Raw genomic sequence first — 16,765 nt, 5'->3', positions numbered from 1 at the left:
AAACTGAGAAAAAGAAGCACAACCAGCCCTTGTATCTTTTCTTCTTAGTTTGTATTGTTGCTTTTGGGCCAGTACTTGTCAACACCTCATTCTCTTGCTGTCTGTGTTTAAATTACCCATATTCAGACTGCTTTAGGCGGGGGAGACTGTGGCCTGTCTGGAAAGCTGCATATTTACTAGATCTTTTATTGGTAAAAACCAAATTTTCCCCCCACTGTGAAAGGGAAGAGAAGTTTGGTGTACTGGAGAGAGCAACAGTTAACATAACTGTGCTCAGCTGGTATGAACAATAGCATTCTGTTATCTTGCTGAAGGTGCCGATTCTGCGAAAAATTGGGAGCACTTTGCCCTTTTTGTCCCTTTTTGAACTTTGACCAGTTGGTCAGGATTGATTATCAACCCAGATGCTAACTGCACTGCTTCTCATTTCACTAAACAAAGGTGTGTTAGACAACGGTTTCTTGCTCTGGCCGAGCCTCCAGGACACAACTCATGAAATAAAGTGGTTGAGGAGGAAGCTAAGAGCTTACCTATGGAGCTGAGTGAGAAGGGAGGTGTGGAGAACAATGGATTTGTTCAAAATGAGGCTTTTGATGACAAGGAAACAGATACCAGTAGCCAAGAAGAAATGCCAAAACCGTGCACTGTTGATGTGGACCCAGTGGCTGAGGAAGAGACAGTGCTGAAGCCTTATGCCGGGATGCCAAAGGAGGTCTTGCTGAAGTTCTCCAGCCAAGCCCGGTACAGAATCACCAGGGAGATTCTCTTCTGGCTCATAATTGCTGCTGCTGTTGCACTTGTGTGTGCTACGATTGCAATTATTGCTCTCTCTCCAAAGTGCCTTGACTGGTGGCAAGCTGGTCCTATTTATCAGATCTATCCTCGTTCCTTCAAGGACAGCAACATGGATGGGAATGGGGATCTGAAAGGTGGGTCAGTTTTCATTCTTGGTATGTACGAAGCTGCGTGTGTGTGTATGAAGAACATAACCAATAGAAAAATACAGTCCAACAGACAAAGCCACCCTAATGGAGAGGGGAAAGAAAAGTAGTCTGACTACATTAATGGTAACTCACGTTGTCATGAATAAATCCAGGAGTTGCTTGCTCAAGTTGTTAACCCTAAGCCTGGAGTTAGGATGGATGTTATAATGGAGAGATGGGGCTGAGAGCAAGCAGCAACACAGCTGCCATCAGAGTAAAATATCTCCACAAAACTGAGGTCAATCGGGAGGATGGGTGGTGCTGAGCACTTTGTTGTTTGGCTGCTTCTCCTACAGAAAACTAAAACTGACAAAGAGGAGAGAAAGATGTGTTACTTCTTGTTTTGCTTGTGGTCTAGGTGTTTCTTAGCTCTTAGGAATGCATGGACAATGCCACTTACTGGTAGCTTAACTGAGACTGCCTTGTAGAAAGAGAAGGCTTAACACCAAAATGGACAATACATTTCTAAACAAGAAGCACTAGCCACACTATGCTCTACTGGCAAGTGAAGAGCAGAAACTGTTTCTGTGGCTGCATGCCAGTAGTACATGTCAGGAAGATTAAAAGATTTGGGTTTAAAAATACTAAGGGAGGTTGCAGTGAGGTGTCCTTACAAAACACAACAGAAAAACCCCATAAGAGACTTTTCCTAAGTCAGGAAAAAACTAGGATCTTTACATTAAAATTGTGCTTCCCTTTGGGTGGTCTGAGGAGTAACTGATGTTTTAACAAAATATAGGAGCTTGTTTTCAGAAGCGGGTGTTAAATTCATTAAATGAAATAGTAAATATTTTATAATATAGAATGTAAATTTGTTTTGATCTAACCTTTTTGATTCCTGCTTTATTTTCCATGTAAAATTTGCTTTGAATGGTTTCTATACTGTAACCTCATGCTATCCCTGAAGAAAGGTCAAGACTGTCCTGCTACCTGAGATCAGTGAAAACAAGGGATAGTTATGTATTGAGGAGACCTGTGTACCATCTTTGAAAGCCCATGCCAAACTTAAACAAAAATCTTTTGTCTTTTCTAAACAGATTGTGCCCTTTTCTTTTTAAATAGGCATCCAAGAAAAACTGGACCATATTACGTATTTGAATATAAAAACCATCTGGATCACCTCTTTCTTTAAGTCCCCTTTAAAAGACCTTGGATATGGAGCTGAAGACTTCTATGATGTTGATCCCATTTTTGGATCAATGAGTGATTTTGAGAATCTGATTGCAGCCATACATGACAGAGGTAAGCTGCACCTCTGAGCAAAGTAACTCTGTTAAAAAGATGTACCCTACAGTGCAAGGTTATAACCTGAGATTTCAGTTTGTGCACCTGGCAATTCCTCCTGTGGTGGCGTTGAGCAGAAGCAGATGGAGGTCCAGCAAAGGGTACAAGTGAACTCCACAGCAACATGAGCTCTGGGATTCCAGTGTCCTGCCCTTTGGTGCCAGGGGAGTGCTGGGAGCAGGACTGAAGGCACAGGGAGCTGCATCAGCAGCGTTGGGCGGCTGCGCGTCCTCTGCAAGGCATGAGGTCCCCTCCAAGGATGTGTGTGGGTGGTGGGCTGGCACACCATCCGTGCTCCCTTGTGCACATGTTATGGGCATCCAAAATCTGGGGATCAAGGCTGAGGTGCAGTTGTTTCTGACTGAACATGCAGGAACATGCACTTCCTTCCTGTAATTGCATCCTTGGTTTGCTGCGTTTATGCCTTAGACAAAATGTTTGCTCAGGTGTTTCTTCTTACAGCTGTTGAGCTGAAGGGAAAATGGTTTACCAGTCCAAAAACATTTGAGATTTCAGTAAAACGTCTAGCCTTTAGGAAGGGTGATGAAGAATATGTGTTCTCTGATGCTAGGCTGGTGAAGTGCTTTTCCCACCTGGGAGGTGTGAGACATGTTGAAGTCAGAGTTAGTGGAAGTGGTTCATAACAGCAGAAATCTGTTCTGATTTTTTTTCTTCACCCTTCCTTCCCTCCCAGGCAACATGCTGGGGGGAGCAGTACCAGCAAGATGTCTTCCAGCTACTAGCAAACTCTAACTGTTTTGATTTTTAAGGGCTGAAGGTGATAATGGATTTAATACCAAACCACACAAGTGACAAACACCGATGGTTTCAGCTGAGCCGCAATCGGACTGGGAAGTACACAGATTACTACATCTGGCAGGACTGCGTGGAGGCTGCTGGTTCAGTCATTCCTCCAAACAACTGGGTAAACACGGGATGGGACATATGCAAATCCCAAGCTGGATGCAGGCTGCCACAGAGCAAAAGCAGCTGTAGCATGATTGTCCCAAAGTATGCTGGGTTATAAGTGACAGCTAAGAGGTACAAACTGATGTTTCTACATGGGCTAGTGCAGATTAACATTTAAACCAGATCAGGGGGAAGTTCCTAATTTAAACAGAATTTTTAAAATTACTTGTGTTTCTTTACCTCAGTGTTAATCTTCATTCATTAAACAAACACAAAAAAGAGTAATTGTGCACAAGTTGTTCACACATGCCCCCTTCTGTGTCTGGGTACTTTGCTCTAGAAACTTCATGTCAGCTCCTCTGAAATCGTAGTTGGTAAGGAAGGAAACAAAACAATGTGTTCTTGGCTTTATTATTATTTTTTTTTCTGGAAGGTGATCAGGCCAGAAAATGTGTTGTCTATTTCAAATAGATTTATTTGAAATTTGAACTGATGGGTGCATGTGTAAGAACTTGTATATTCTAAAAACTCAAGGTAGAATTAATACTTTGTACCAGTTAATATAATTTCTCTCTAAACTTAGAGTCTTAAGAGCTATCTTAGCTTTTGGGATCTTCTATTACAGAGATGATGATAAAGTTAACATTTTTAACGTGCTGACTGTTGTTGGCACTTCAAAGGGATAATACCAGATTGCAGAAATCTCTTAAGTTAACTAAAGCTTTTTTTACTAAGTTTTAGGGAAAGCAATTCCGAAATAAATGCTCCCAGACATGTTTTCCTCCTCTATTCCAAATAATTCCCGATGGGAGTCTACTTAATTAAAAAAAAAATCCCCATAACATTGAACAAGAAACACATGTGGCAAAGCACAACTAAAGGGAGAGCAGCTAATAGGAAAAAGAAATTAAAAATGTAAATACCAAAATCTATTCACAATGTAGTCCATTGATTAGGCATTTTGTGCTTTATATCATATGCTTGTAATGCTGCACATTTTAAAGTATGCATAGAAGTAAATGTTTGTTAAATGAGGAGTTCTTATTCTCTCCTTCTCGTACATGAACAGGTGAGTGTCTTTGGGAATTCCAGCTGGCAGTTTGATGACATGAGAAAGCAATGTTATTTTCATCAGTTTGGGAAAGAACAACCAGACTTGAATTTTCGCAACCTTGATGTCCAACAAGAAATCCATGTAAGTATATAACCCACTGCTGCTGACCCAACAGCAAAGCAGCTGTTTGTACACTTGATTTCTCTGATTATTTGTGATGCACAATTTGCAGTCTAGTTGGAAGTAGTTCAAGGATTGTAGCATATGTAAACAATTGAAACAAAAAACTGTCTCGAAAAACATTAAGTTTATAAGCAAAATGTAAGCTTTGTACTGTAATGCTTCCAGTATCTACTTTACTCCAGTCTTTTTAATTAAAAGCAAACAAGGAACCGGCAAAAAAAGCTGAATAAAATCATCCTTGAGTGGTAGTACAGGTGGTGTCGCAGTCCTCTGGATTTTAAGAAGGGACAGCTACTGCTTTTCTTTGCTGACTTAACTCCCTTGCTCTCACAAGAGCCTGGCAAGATCTTGATGTTTTTCTTTGGAACAGGCTATTGTACTTTAAAGGGAGTTCCCTTTCCCTGTCCCTTCCCACTAAAGTCTATCTTCAAATTGCTTTGATGCTTCAGGACGCCTCTACTTTTCAGACTAACCTTATGTGCAAACTGTTCCTACTTAGCTCCTTATGAATCATACCTGTCCTTCAACTGAAAGAGGTTTTTCCCCCCCTTGTTTATGCTTATTTGTTTTTCAGGTCTTGTCAAGGTAGATTAAATGGGGAGGGATTTTCCAGTCTTCCCTGGAGAGAGACTATCCATCCCTTTGTTTAGCCGCTGCTTAGTCCTTGCATCACTTCCATCCTGAGGTTTTTCTCAAATGCAGATGGCCAGAATTTAACAAATTGACCTGAAGAGATGTCTGGGCGGAATCCTGTATATTGGCGTAGGTGCTTCTCCCTCTGGGCCCCAAGATTTCTCTTACTTGCTTTGAAGTTGGTGCTAGTACTCAAATAATGCAATATGACTGCTGTCTGGAGGTTGTTAACTGTTGCCACTCTACATCAAAAGCCAAGGACAAAGGCACTTCATGTTGTATCCAGGGCAACAATTAATGGAAGGATTGATATGGAAGGAAAAACTGCTCCTGCACTGAAGCCTGTGCAGAGCTGATGTACTCAAGTGGAGAGAAGTTTTTATCTCTCTTGATACAAGGACTGTTAATTAGCCAGTCAAATGTGGGAGTGGCACCTTGTTCTAGCAGAGAGATGTTTGTATTTTCAAGAAAACTGAGGCAGTGGTGATTTGAATTACAAGGAATGCCTGAGCTTGTGGATAAGGGAGAGAGTTTCCATCTGTCAACATGTCTGATGACTTTACAGAGGAAAAAGGGTGATGAGAGTGTTTTCACAGTGAGAGTGCTTTTACTATGGGAAGGTGGTGGTGCTCAGATGGAATCTCATGTCTGTCTGCATCATGTCTCCCAGAAGACAACGTAGACTTGATTAAAATATGGGGAAGTGGGCCTGAACATGGGGAGTCTGACAATTGCTGCTTCTTTTCCCCCCTTCCTTAAAGTTGTACCTCATCAGGTAGTACAGCTACTTCAAGTGGTTTGATTTAATCCTTAAATGTTTGCTACTTTGAACTGTCGAATTTTGGTGCATTTCTTGGGCAGTAGTCTCCACAGCTGCCCAGCCCTACTGGGATGGTCTCACAAGCCCTGTGGGGCCTCTCCCCTCACCACATGAGTACTGCATGCACTTGAAGAAACAAATCACTGCTGGTCATACTTTTAAACTAAATAATGAAACAAGACTGCTTTTGAGACTGGGTCTTTGAGGAACTCTGCTAGTAACCTCTCTGTGCCTTGATACTTCCCTCAATGCCATGTCTTGCCATTTGCACCTTTTTTCCATAGCATCACACTTTTTAATTGTCTTGGCTAATTATTTTTTTTCATGGTACCCAACACATTACTGAAGCTCCAGTAGCAAAAAGATGACATGAAAACTAGTAATTTTGGCCTGGTAACACCAGCCTTTGGTAAATGCTTATGAATGTCACATTGAAGAAGAATCTTTGTCTTGTATTTTAATTCAAAATCCTGTTCCAGAAGGTTAGGAGGACTGAGCAGGAAGCAAATGGACTTTTGCAGAGAAGCTTAAGTCTTTGGTTTAGCCATGCAAGGGCACGCAAGAACAGGGAAACTTAGCAGCCAGCATGTTGTAGCTTTCCTACATGAGAACCATGTCAGTGCTTGATGTTTGCAGTGCTGATACCTGGTGCTGCCTTTGTGCTGAGCACAGGCATAAGTGTGGCTGTTTTTGGGTAGATTCACTATTGGACAGACACCATATTGGAGCTGCTGCTTTCAGAATGGTGCCTCGAGAAAGTGCAGCTCAGTGAGGCAGAGTCTTTATTTGCCGAACAAAAATCTGTAAAGCTTGAGTGTGGACTAGTTCCAGTCCAGCCTATTCAGGCAAGTGTATTTCATACGTTTTAAAAAAGGCAATTCAATAGCTGTCTTTAAAAAATATATATAAAAAAGATTTTTTTCCTCAGATGAAGACAAGTATCGCATCTAAAAGAACATTTGCAGAAACCACTCGAAGGACTGAACTTTAGACTTCTTTTGTTAAAACTAGAGCAATTGAAACTGTAGTAATGTAATGGCTATTGAAGGAGGATATAATTTTACTAACAGTGACAAACCTCTCGATTTGATAGTGAAATTATAAATCAATAGCATTTGTAATTGTTGGATGATAATTTTTTGTGTTCCTGCAAATAAATAACCCTGAAAATAAAACAGAAAAAAAATCCACATCAGTCAAATAAGAGAGAACAAATGTTTTAAGAGCTCTATTGTGTGAAAGAAAATTGGTGGCACGAGGTCTGTGCAAAACAACATATTCTTGCATATTTGAATCAATGGGTTCTAATTGTGTGCTGCCATGAACGAGTATTCACCAACAACAGCGCTTAGCATGAGCCCAATTGTTTTGATGGATGAGATTAGAAGCGTCTTTTAGCGAGTCACGCCCTGGTTTAGGTCTCCTGAATTATGGGAGAAGTTACAGACCAGTTGTTTTCTTTTTTATACTGCATGAAATAATAAGACATACTTTATTTAGATCTTATTTGACCTTAGATCAACAAAATTCATTTTGACTTCTTGAAAAATTTGAAGTACCAATTTAAAAATAAATTGTTACGTATTAATATTTCCTGGAAGGTTTAGCTTTCTTTTTAAGACTATACTGTTTTGAATGGGGTGGACTCACTTGAACTTCTCAATTTTTACCTTTGTCTAGGATATTATAAAATTTTGGCTCAACAAAGGAATTGATGGATTTAGTTTCAGCACTGTTAAATTTCTCTTAGAAGCAACGCATCTCCGAGATGAGCCTCAAGTGAACAAGTCTCAAAATGGAGTAATGTATATGTTCTGTCTTTGCTTTTTTTCCTGCGTTTCCTACGGAGACAAAAGAGTGTATGTTTTTACTCTTTTGGGTCTTAATTGTGGCTGTAGGAAAACTGGGTCAGCCATGTCCCTTGGAAAGCGGGTGGGCACTCTGTAGAAGGAGCACTCACAAGAAAGAAGCCTGCTGGGCTGAGGCTGTAGGTCAGTGAGATACCTGCAAGCAGGAGCTTTGTGGGTGGAAGAATTGTCCATATACACTTTGTTTTTCTGTTCTGACGCTGTTGCTTTGAATTTTCTCTTTAAAATCATTTGCTTTTCAATTCACATTCTAAAAAGACAAATCTCGTTATTTTTAGTAGTTGATTGGTTGTCTTTGGGGAGCCTGCTAGAGGAGTTAAGGTCAGAGATCTTGCCTGCTTGGGATTCTGTAGCAGTTACTAGCATGTATTTCTTCTACATTGCAAGTAAGAATTGGAGAAAAACTAAAAGGAAAACCCTCATATTGGCAGTATGTCACAGTGAGAGGTGACCAGACGCACTCAAAAGCATGAAGACTATTACTTATGCTATTTGCTTTTGCTGTGGTGGTGAACTTGGTGACGTTCCCAGATAGTTTCAGCATTAAAATGCTGTTCCCCTGTGGAGGTGAGGATCACATAAAACTGGTCAGCTCCACAAGTGTTGTTGTTGTGGTACCTTATCAAGGCACGGTCCATCTTTCCAGCCTGGTGTGTGGCCACAGCACCTGCTGTGCTCGCTGCTGCAGATGGGCTCCATTGGCTAGTGCTCCCCTCCTGGATGATGGGATCCAAAATAACCAACCTTCTGCTATTGTATCTTTAGAGTTTCTCAAGTGCAGCTCAGCTCTGCGCTGTCACAGTTAGTATGCTAAACTCATTCCCGTTAAAATTTATGTGGACTGGTGCGCTGTCTCAGGAAGGGATGGGAAGAATTTGGAGAGTTCTGAAATCTAAAATGCTGATGAACTAATGGGAAATACTCTATCCTTCTTTAAGGAGACTATCACAGCCTATTCCCAGCTCTACCATGACTACACGACCACACAAGTTGGTATGCATGATATCGTCCGTAGCTTCCGTCAGACCATGAATCAGTTCAGCAGAGAACCTGGTCGATACAGGTAATTGTTATTACACCTGCTGAATTTTTCTCCAATATTCATCACCCCCTGATAGCAATAAAACGTTTGGGTTTTTTAATATAATATGCCACAAAAAGGCGCAAATCCTCAAATGCAAATAGTGGGGCATAGACTATATTATCTCTTCCCCAATGTGTGAGGAAAGGAAAGGAATTGGCCCTGTTAGCTCTGCTCAATGTGTGGACTGTACAAGACTAAGCAGAATGGGCAACTATTCTGATCACAGAGACTCTGTAATTCATCAACCCTGTGCCTGCTCTATTGTATAGTTTTAATAGTGCAGTTCAAGTCAGACACACAGTCAGAGATTGTTAAAGTCACAGAATGGTTGAGTTTGGAAAGGAGCTCTGGAGGTGCTCTGGTCCAAAGCCCTTGCTCATTAGAGCCACCTAGAGCTGGTTGCCCAGGAATTTGTCCAGATGACTTTTGAACATCTCCAAGAATGGGAACTCTACTTTTTACTATGAGGAGTCTTTCCCCATAGGAGACATCTTTCAGTCCCTAATGGGCTTAGTGGCTTCTTGCTGGACTCTCTCCAGTACATCCATGTCTGTCTGTCCTGGGGAGCCCAGAACTGGACACCATGCTCCAAGTGTGGCCTCACCAGTGCAAAGCAGAGGGGGAGAATCACCTCCCTCGACCTTCTGGCAACACTCCTAATGCAGCCCAGGATACCATAAGCCACCTTCGAGGGCACATTGATGGTTCATGGTCAACTTGGGGGCTCCCCAGGTCCTGTTCTGTGAAGGAAAGCTGGAAATTGCTGGAATGGGCCATGTGGGCATGAATTCAGAAAGATAAGACTTCAGGCAGATACTTTAGCCTTGTGTCGACTTGTAGATTTTTCATCTGCAATTTCCAAGAAATATTTTTCCTTGACTTCTTGTCTGCTTTACAAAACATTGTTTCTCTGTGTTAATCTTTTTTATGGGGAGGAGGGAAGTGAATGTAATGCTTAATGTTCTATATTCAACCATTTCTAGCTTCCTTTTGTGCAACAAAGAATGAGACAAAAATGATATTTGTGTACTTCTTTGTAGATTTATGGGTTCTGGTGATGATGAAAAGGAAGACATTGAAGCAACAATGGCGTATTATGGAACAACTTTCATCCAAGAAGCAGATTTTCCCTTCAATTTCAACCTAATGAACATGAAAAATCTATCAGGCAACAGTATTTTTGAAGCTGTTGACTTGTGGATGAAAAACATGCCTGTGGGAAAATGGCCAAACTGGGCTGTAAGTTCTATATCAACTCTTACAGGAAGGGCTTATTCCTGTTATGGTGATAGAACCCCCACCCCACGGACACACACATTGATTTCAGTGGGATCAGCAGCAGCCTGAGCCCGTGGCTGGGCTATAGTTGCTATCCACGTGAAAGCTCTGAGCTGCTGCAGTTGCAGTTGTTGGCACCCGCCGGCTCTCCCGCCCATCAATAACAGTTACACTCCCCATGCAACGGTGACAGAAGGGAATTTATGATCATGCCTCTCCCTCAGTGTCTCCAATGTAGGATGGGGCACTGGGTTAAAAGACTAGTGAGAATGGAATCAGTATAATTATCTTTGACCATAAACTGACTCACTGCGATGGATTCTGGAACCCTCCCGGGGCCAGGGCAGAACAGAGCAGACAGCTGAGGGCAGTTAACTTAGAACCTGCTCGTCTTTGTTAGGAAGCACGTTCGGAATGTGTAAGGGATCTTTTCAAAACAAGCAGAGCAGTTTTCACACAGTAGAGAAAATGGCAGAAATCCGAGGGACTGTAATTGTGGAGAGTTGTTACTTGTTATCTTTCCATCACTTCTGCCTTGTGGTGCTGGCAGGACTTCTGTGTACTACATTATTTGGGACAGAAGTTTGTAATGGCACCAAGATAAGGATAAAGCACTTCACAGCCCTGGAGGGGAAAGAAATAGAAGAAAAAAATAATCTACTGCCATGTTAAATTAGTTAATCAGTTTCACATATGCATGAAATTTTATAATGTATATTTAACAGAGTGATGTTTTCTTCAGGTTGGAAGCCCTAATGCTGCTCGGATTTCATCTCGCGTTGGGAAGAAGTATGTCAATGTTATGAATATGCTGCTTTTAACCCTGCCTGGAACTCCTGTAACTTACTATGGTGAAGAAATAGGCATGGAGAACATTGCCTCAGAAAATGTAAGTGAAGAGCATGTGAACTCCGATCCTGTTGTTGTTTAGTTCCAAGTAACAGAACTTTCAAAAAACCAGGAACTTTTGTTTTGTTAACCAAACCCAGTCTTTCTCACTGCTTAGATAGTTTTCCATGTGCCTCATGGCAAAACCATTGGACCACATGCACAAATGGCCAGGTCAGAGATCAGAACCAAGGCCTGGATGTGGGTCTGAACTGTTGGATTTCAATTACGGTTCCTGATTTCTGTCCTTCTCCAGATCAGTCTTGCATGGTTTGCAGCGGTGTTGCTTTGTTTCCTTTCAGCAGGAAGGACAGCAAGTGCTAATACTGGGCCTGGGCTAAAGGTTAGGAGAGGTGTGTTACAGTCATATGAGGCAAGGGGACCCAAGTCACTATCTCCTTCCTCCCATGGAAGTACCCTAATCATTAGTTCAAAGTTCATTATTTCCTGGCTGCTATTTAAAGGAAGTCAGAGCTCATGAGAGATTGTAGCTACAGTCGCCATCTCCTGCAGACCTTTTTACTCTGACTACTGAAAGACACCTAAGCCACACCCATCTCCAGTGTGCCCATGCCCAGAAGGGATCTGCACAAAGGGGAGGGTGCCTGGTGGCAAGCAGAACTGACTTTTGGTTGTCATGCATAGTCTGTTCCTAAAGGGAACAGCTCACCTCTGCCTCTCATCACCGTTTTTGAGCACCATGAGAACGTGGTCCTGTGGCAGATGCTGGTTTCACTGTGGAAAGCCTCTGTTAGGGAATGAGACAGCCTCTGACGTTACAAATGGTGTTGGCTAGCTTTGTATCAAAGGGGTATTTGAAGCACAGGATCACCTCCAGGTTTGTCTGATTAAGATGTGAGGAAATGATTCTCTGATTTAAAAGGAAATCTCATTTCCTCTGAGAAACACATAGGTCAAAGTATCTCCTGTATTTTCTTGCCGCTGCTGCTTACTGCTGACAGTGATTCTCTTCAGAAAAGTGGCTCGCCTTTGGCTCCTCAGGGTTCACTCTTTTAGTGGCTACCCTGTGGCTCATGGCTTTGGAACAATGCAAACCCACCCTTCACTCCATCTGGAGAGGAAGGTTCCCTGATTACTGGGTGTCTTTGAAAGATGGAGAGTATTTGCTCAGGATATAGTGTTTAGGCCCAGCATTTAAAACACTTCAGGAGACACTGAAAGAGGTAAAAATGAGAGGCAGCATTACTAGTGTTGAAAACTTAGGATTTTTTTTCCTCCTGCTTTTCAGAATATGCTAAAAAGGAGAAACCCATTATTTGTAATGTCACAAAGCAAAGTGACAATTTCTTTTGTTAGGCTGCTGTTCTGACAGATTGTATTGAAAAGTGCCCTTTATATGAAAAACAGTTTTCATGGAAAACAAACACTCAAAGTATGTGCAAAATATTTTATGCCCTCTTATATCATTAAATTTAAGTGTCAGATCTTTTGGCAGCTCTTCAATAACAATGAGGAAGCTTTTTCAGAATTTTTCTGAATTCTTCAAAATGAGAACTTCAGACTTTTTACATCGACAGTTTTTAATCAGCTAAAAGCTGGTTTTCAATAGTTTTGCACTTGGAAATAATAATTTTATCTTTCTAACACAAACAATCCTGTCCAAACTGTACCCCCTGCAAATGTAAGCTTGGAAAGTTCTAAGGAGAAAGGTGTGATGGTTACAAAAGAACAAGACACTGAACAGCATTTATTAGTTGTTTACTGTTATTTTAACAGCATCCCTTCTTAGGACTCATTACCTCATATATTCACTTGATGCATATCTAGATATTTATCAGAATATCCTGGCCGTCATTAGTAAACTTTTATCCAACCATCTGTTGCAAAGGATGACAACTCTAGTAGAGTTGTTTGGGAATTCCACATTTTACCAGTGATGCTGTATCTGAGACCATCCACTCCCCTCCATTTTGGGAACTGTCTTGGTTCTTATTTTCTCCTTAGAGTTGGAGCAGGATTACATTCTCCTTATTAAATTTTAACTTAAACTGAAGAAAGCAATACTGAAATGGTGAGAATTTGGGAGATGTGAGAACATGCTATTCAAAGAATACCTTTTCAATATGCTAATCAGCACTTTATTTTCTAGGTGACCTTTCCAGAGAAATCCCCCATGCAGTGGGATGGGGAAGTTAATGCTGGTTTTACTGAAGGCAACAGTAGCTGGTTACCTGTTAACTCCAACTACGGAAGTGTAAATGTGGAAGTAGGTATCTGCATGTGTGACAAATTAATGGTTTAAAAATATTTTAGCGTTATCTGTTGTCCTCTGGCTTCCTTTTAGTAGTGGGCATTGGCAGTAAGGACAGACTCAAGGGGGAAAAAAGCACTGAATCCTCACAAGTTTTATTAGAAAAGGAATTCCTTGCACCAGCAAGGAGCCTACTTCATCTATATTCCCTTAAGCAGAGCAACTGCAGTTGTGATGTTGATGTGGCAATTTGGCTCTTTAACATCCTTTTAATCCTTTTAATATTTGTGCTGGTTTAAAAGTAAACCAGTGGGAGAAATAAACCCAACTCGAAAGATTACAAGTCAGAGTTACAATTTACTAAGAAGATTACAATACAATGATAACAGAGAAAACTGGTTTTAACCCCTAAAGACAGATGTATAACCCAGCACCCTGGGACAAAAACAGAACAATGTTTGTCAGCCCCTGTACCAACCACCACATGGTCCCCCTGGGTGCAAAGTAAAAGGAAAGGAAAAGCTGTTAGTCCAGATGATGGTCGCAGTCCTGCTGAAGTAACAATTGCAGTCTTGCCAAGAGTGGCAGTTGCAGTCCTGTTGAAATCCTGGTTGTCCTCTTGATCCAATGAGTGGTACCAGAAGTCCTCACACCGAAGTTTATATATGCTCAAGTTCAGCATATATGTCCAGTACGTCCCCCAGGATGGGGAGTTTCACAATGGGCGATTTAACTCTGAGTCATGGGATATTTTTGGAATCTTTGATGGTCTAGGTTTTGCAGCTGTTTATGTCCATGGGCCACCAGTCCAAGGTGGCCCATTAGCAGCGATGACCCCTTAGGCTGGGTGTGAAGGTGTTAATGCCTTTCTGGAGGGGAGTTATCACAGCTAAGTCATTGGTGTGAAAACAAAAGAACACTCCCCTGCCTCATAGGGTTTCTTTAACACCCAGCTTGTAGCCTGAGGTGTCAGGTGTGCCCTGGGCAGCTGCTGCAAACAATTTCATTTATTAACAGTCCATCAGAAATGACATAGAGGATGTAGAATGCACAGTTTTGGTTATACTCACATAGTGATAAACTGGTCCCAACCCCTGTAACTAGGACAACATTAAATTGAAATTGGGTCTTTTTCCCCCCCCATTTCTATTGCCACAGAAAGCACTGTCTGTGTAACAAGAACCTAACACAGACTATCTCTAACATATGTAGAGCAGTGAAGCAAAGAGATTTTGCTGACCTACGGTGCTGACCAAAATTGAAGACCAGAAAAAAAAATCTAAGATATCAAAAATATAAAACATGAAATGTCTAATCGACTTCAGTAGATTAGACTCAAAGAAAAAGGTTCAGTGTCAAGCTTTGAATGGCTGCAGCTTTCTCCTGAATCAACAGTGCTAAAAGGAGGCTGTGGGAGAAAGCAATAGTGTTAGTGCTGAGGAATCATTGTGTCTCATAACCTGTGTCTCTGCCATTTCACAAACGCCTGGTAAGTACGTGAGAAAAAGCAGTTTTTCAGTGAAATTTGTGGACAAATTTGAAGAGAGGTAATTGTTAAAATCCAATAGGCGCGTTCTCAGCAGACTGAGTGGGCGTGAGAGGGAAGCTGCATTCCCTACATGCAGTGCCAAGAACTGACCCTGTTCACACTGACTGTTGCAGATCCAGAGGACCTGGTCCAACTCAACCCTGAATTTGTACAGAGAGCTGACGCAACTTCGCAACAACGAGCTCCCCATTAATCGGGGGTGGATGTGCTACATCTGGAATGACAGTAACGTGTTTGTATATGTGAGGGAACTGGATGGGTTAGACAGAACCTTCATGATGGTCCTCAACTTCGGGCAGGAATCGACAATAGACCTGACAGCTATAGTTCCTAATCTTCCCTCTGAAGCTGTTATAAGGCTAAGTACTAATTTTAGCAATGCTGGTAAAGCTGTCTCTGCCAAACTAATTAAAACTGAAATGGGAGAAGGCCTGGTCCTCGAATATAAAACAGCAAAGCCTGTCCATACTATGGAAGCTTTTCAAGGAAAGTGTTTTGTGGCAGAAAAAGCTTGTTATTCCATGGCCTTAAATTTACTCTACATGAACTGTTAAGTACAGGAATAGAATAACTAAGCTTTCGTGTTAATTTAGAAGATATTGGTTTCAAGGAAATGCTAAAAATATTCAGTTTTCTTTGGCTTTCCAAACTTTGTACAAAATAACCTGAAAACTAAAACAGACACCTAATGTCTTGTATGTGAATTGGTGATGAAAAGGAAAAAGTATGGTATAAACTCCCCTTTAGGGTCTGTGGAGAAGAAAAGTAAACCTATAAAAAACTGTCCTGTTAAAGTGTGTGTATTTTTGGGAGGAAAGACAACAGTTGCTTTTTGGGTGCTACCCCTTACAGTTGCTGGCTATTAAGAGCTGGTTATTAAGAGCTCCAAAGCCTGTGGCAGTTCATAATACATGTTTACAAATGTGTAGGTTTGTGAAACTTATTCTAAAGCAAATACCCTGTATTTGCTAAAACAGGTAAACACAAGCAGGACTGATATATATGGTTGTGATGTCTTTTCTCTCAACTCTAACAGCTCTGATTATCCTCAAAATTAGTAAGGAAAAGAACAAAATATAGCTAATATATCTAATTCTACACTCAGGACTGCATTTCAAATTGATTCCTCCCCTCCCTGCTGAATTAGAATACATTTGCATTCTCTTACTTCTCTTCCTACTCTAAGGCTGAGGTGAGGGGTGTGTACTTTAGTCCAGAGTAAGCAGCTGAAGCAACTGTCACAGCTGAAGCTGATTGTCACACTTGTGCTTTGATTTGCATTTGCTGCACCTACAGTGGCTGATGCAGCCCAAAGGAAGAGTCAGCATTTGACTTGGTGCAGTCTGCTGTGGGCACAGGGGTCCATCACAGGAACTTAGTTTTGGTTTGAGGACAGTATGGCCACAGTGTATCTTCCACCCGCTGCTGGCCCTAGGTGTGCACCAAGCACGTATTTTAAAAAGCAATGCACTGCTGGTTTGTGCCTTGCTTAGAGGGCAGCTAAGCTATGAATTGGGCTGCTTCAGTGGGGGCATCCTTTTTGTTTTATCCTCTGGAGAGACTCTGGCATCATCCTCTGGGGCATTCATCTGTCTTCCAGAGGGACTTTGGCACCTCCTTTTTAAGATTACCATGCTAGTAAAGGTAACTGCAAGATTTTTAATCTACTCAGATCAAAGAGTTCTACCAAAGTTGCTGTTCTTGAGAGTCCATTTTTTGCAGTTTGATCGATCCCACCATATGATCAGTACACTATGACTGCTGTGTAGATAGGAAGGGCAGCAGTCATCATCACCTACATATGGGAATTAGTTTTAGAAGTAGTGAGACTTTTTCATCAAATACTACTTAGGGATTTTACTGCCTTGTGTAAAAGGTGGTCTCACAAGAGATGGCTTAGGATGGAGAGGCTCCCTGTACAAAGTGCATGTGCTACTCACGTGAGGCTTTATGTGCCAGTCGCTGTGCTCAGCTCTGCTTGTGTAGCGCTGCACTGCTGGCTTGTGTGAACAGAACTTAC

At 41.5% G+C, this 16,765-nt stretch overlaps 1 protein-coding gene across 1 annotated transcript; it reads left to right on the top strand.

The window, feature by feature from the left end:
• Positions 1–252: 252 nt before the first annotated feature.
• On the top strand, positions 253–15,673 carry SLC3A1 (solute carrier family 3 member 1). Its single transcript, XM_027681983.1, has 10 exons — positions 253–929; positions 2,046–2,225; positions 3,038–3,192; positions 4,246–4,371; positions 7,547–7,666; positions 8,673–8,797; positions 9,859–10,057; positions 10,839–10,985; positions 13,095–13,211; positions 14,859–15,673. The coding sequence occupies exons 1-10, from the start codon at positions 533–535 to the stop codon at positions 15,297–15,299; spliced, it is 2,007 nt and encodes a 668-aa protein (XP_027537784.1). The 5' UTR covers positions 253–532; the 3' UTR covers positions 15,300–15,673.
• The last annotated feature ends 1,092 nt before the right edge of the window (positions 15,674–16,765 follow it).

The sequence above is a fragment of the Neopelma chrysocephalum genome, unplaced genomic scaffold, assembly GCF_003984885.1.
Source record: "Neopelma chrysocephalum unplaced genomic scaffold, ASM398488v2 Primary Assembly neopelma1_61b, whole genome shotgun sequence".
In the NCBI taxonomy this organism is placed as follows: domain Eukaryota; kingdom Metazoa; phylum Chordata; class Aves; order Passeriformes; family Pipridae; genus Neopelma; species Neopelma chrysocephalum.
Note: the sequence above shows the minus strand (reverse complement) of the source record. Positions and strands in the feature narration are given on the sequence as shown.

What these genes read in the sequence shown, in the direction of transcription:
- SLC3A1 (XM_027681983.1), top strand. Translation starts at nt 533, where the DNA reads ATGGAGCTGAGTGAGAAGGGAGGTGTGGAGAACAATGGATTTGTTCAA. An exon ending in TCATTCCTCCAAACAACTGG is followed by an intron (nt 3,193 to 4,245) that starts GTAAACACGGGA and finishes GTACATGAACAG; the next exon opens with GTGAGTGTCTTTGGGAATTC. An exon ending in ATGTCCAACAAGAAATCCAT is followed by an intron (nt 4,372 to 7,546) that starts GTAAGTATATAA and finishes ACCTTTGTCTAG; the next exon opens with GATATTATAAAATTTTGGCT.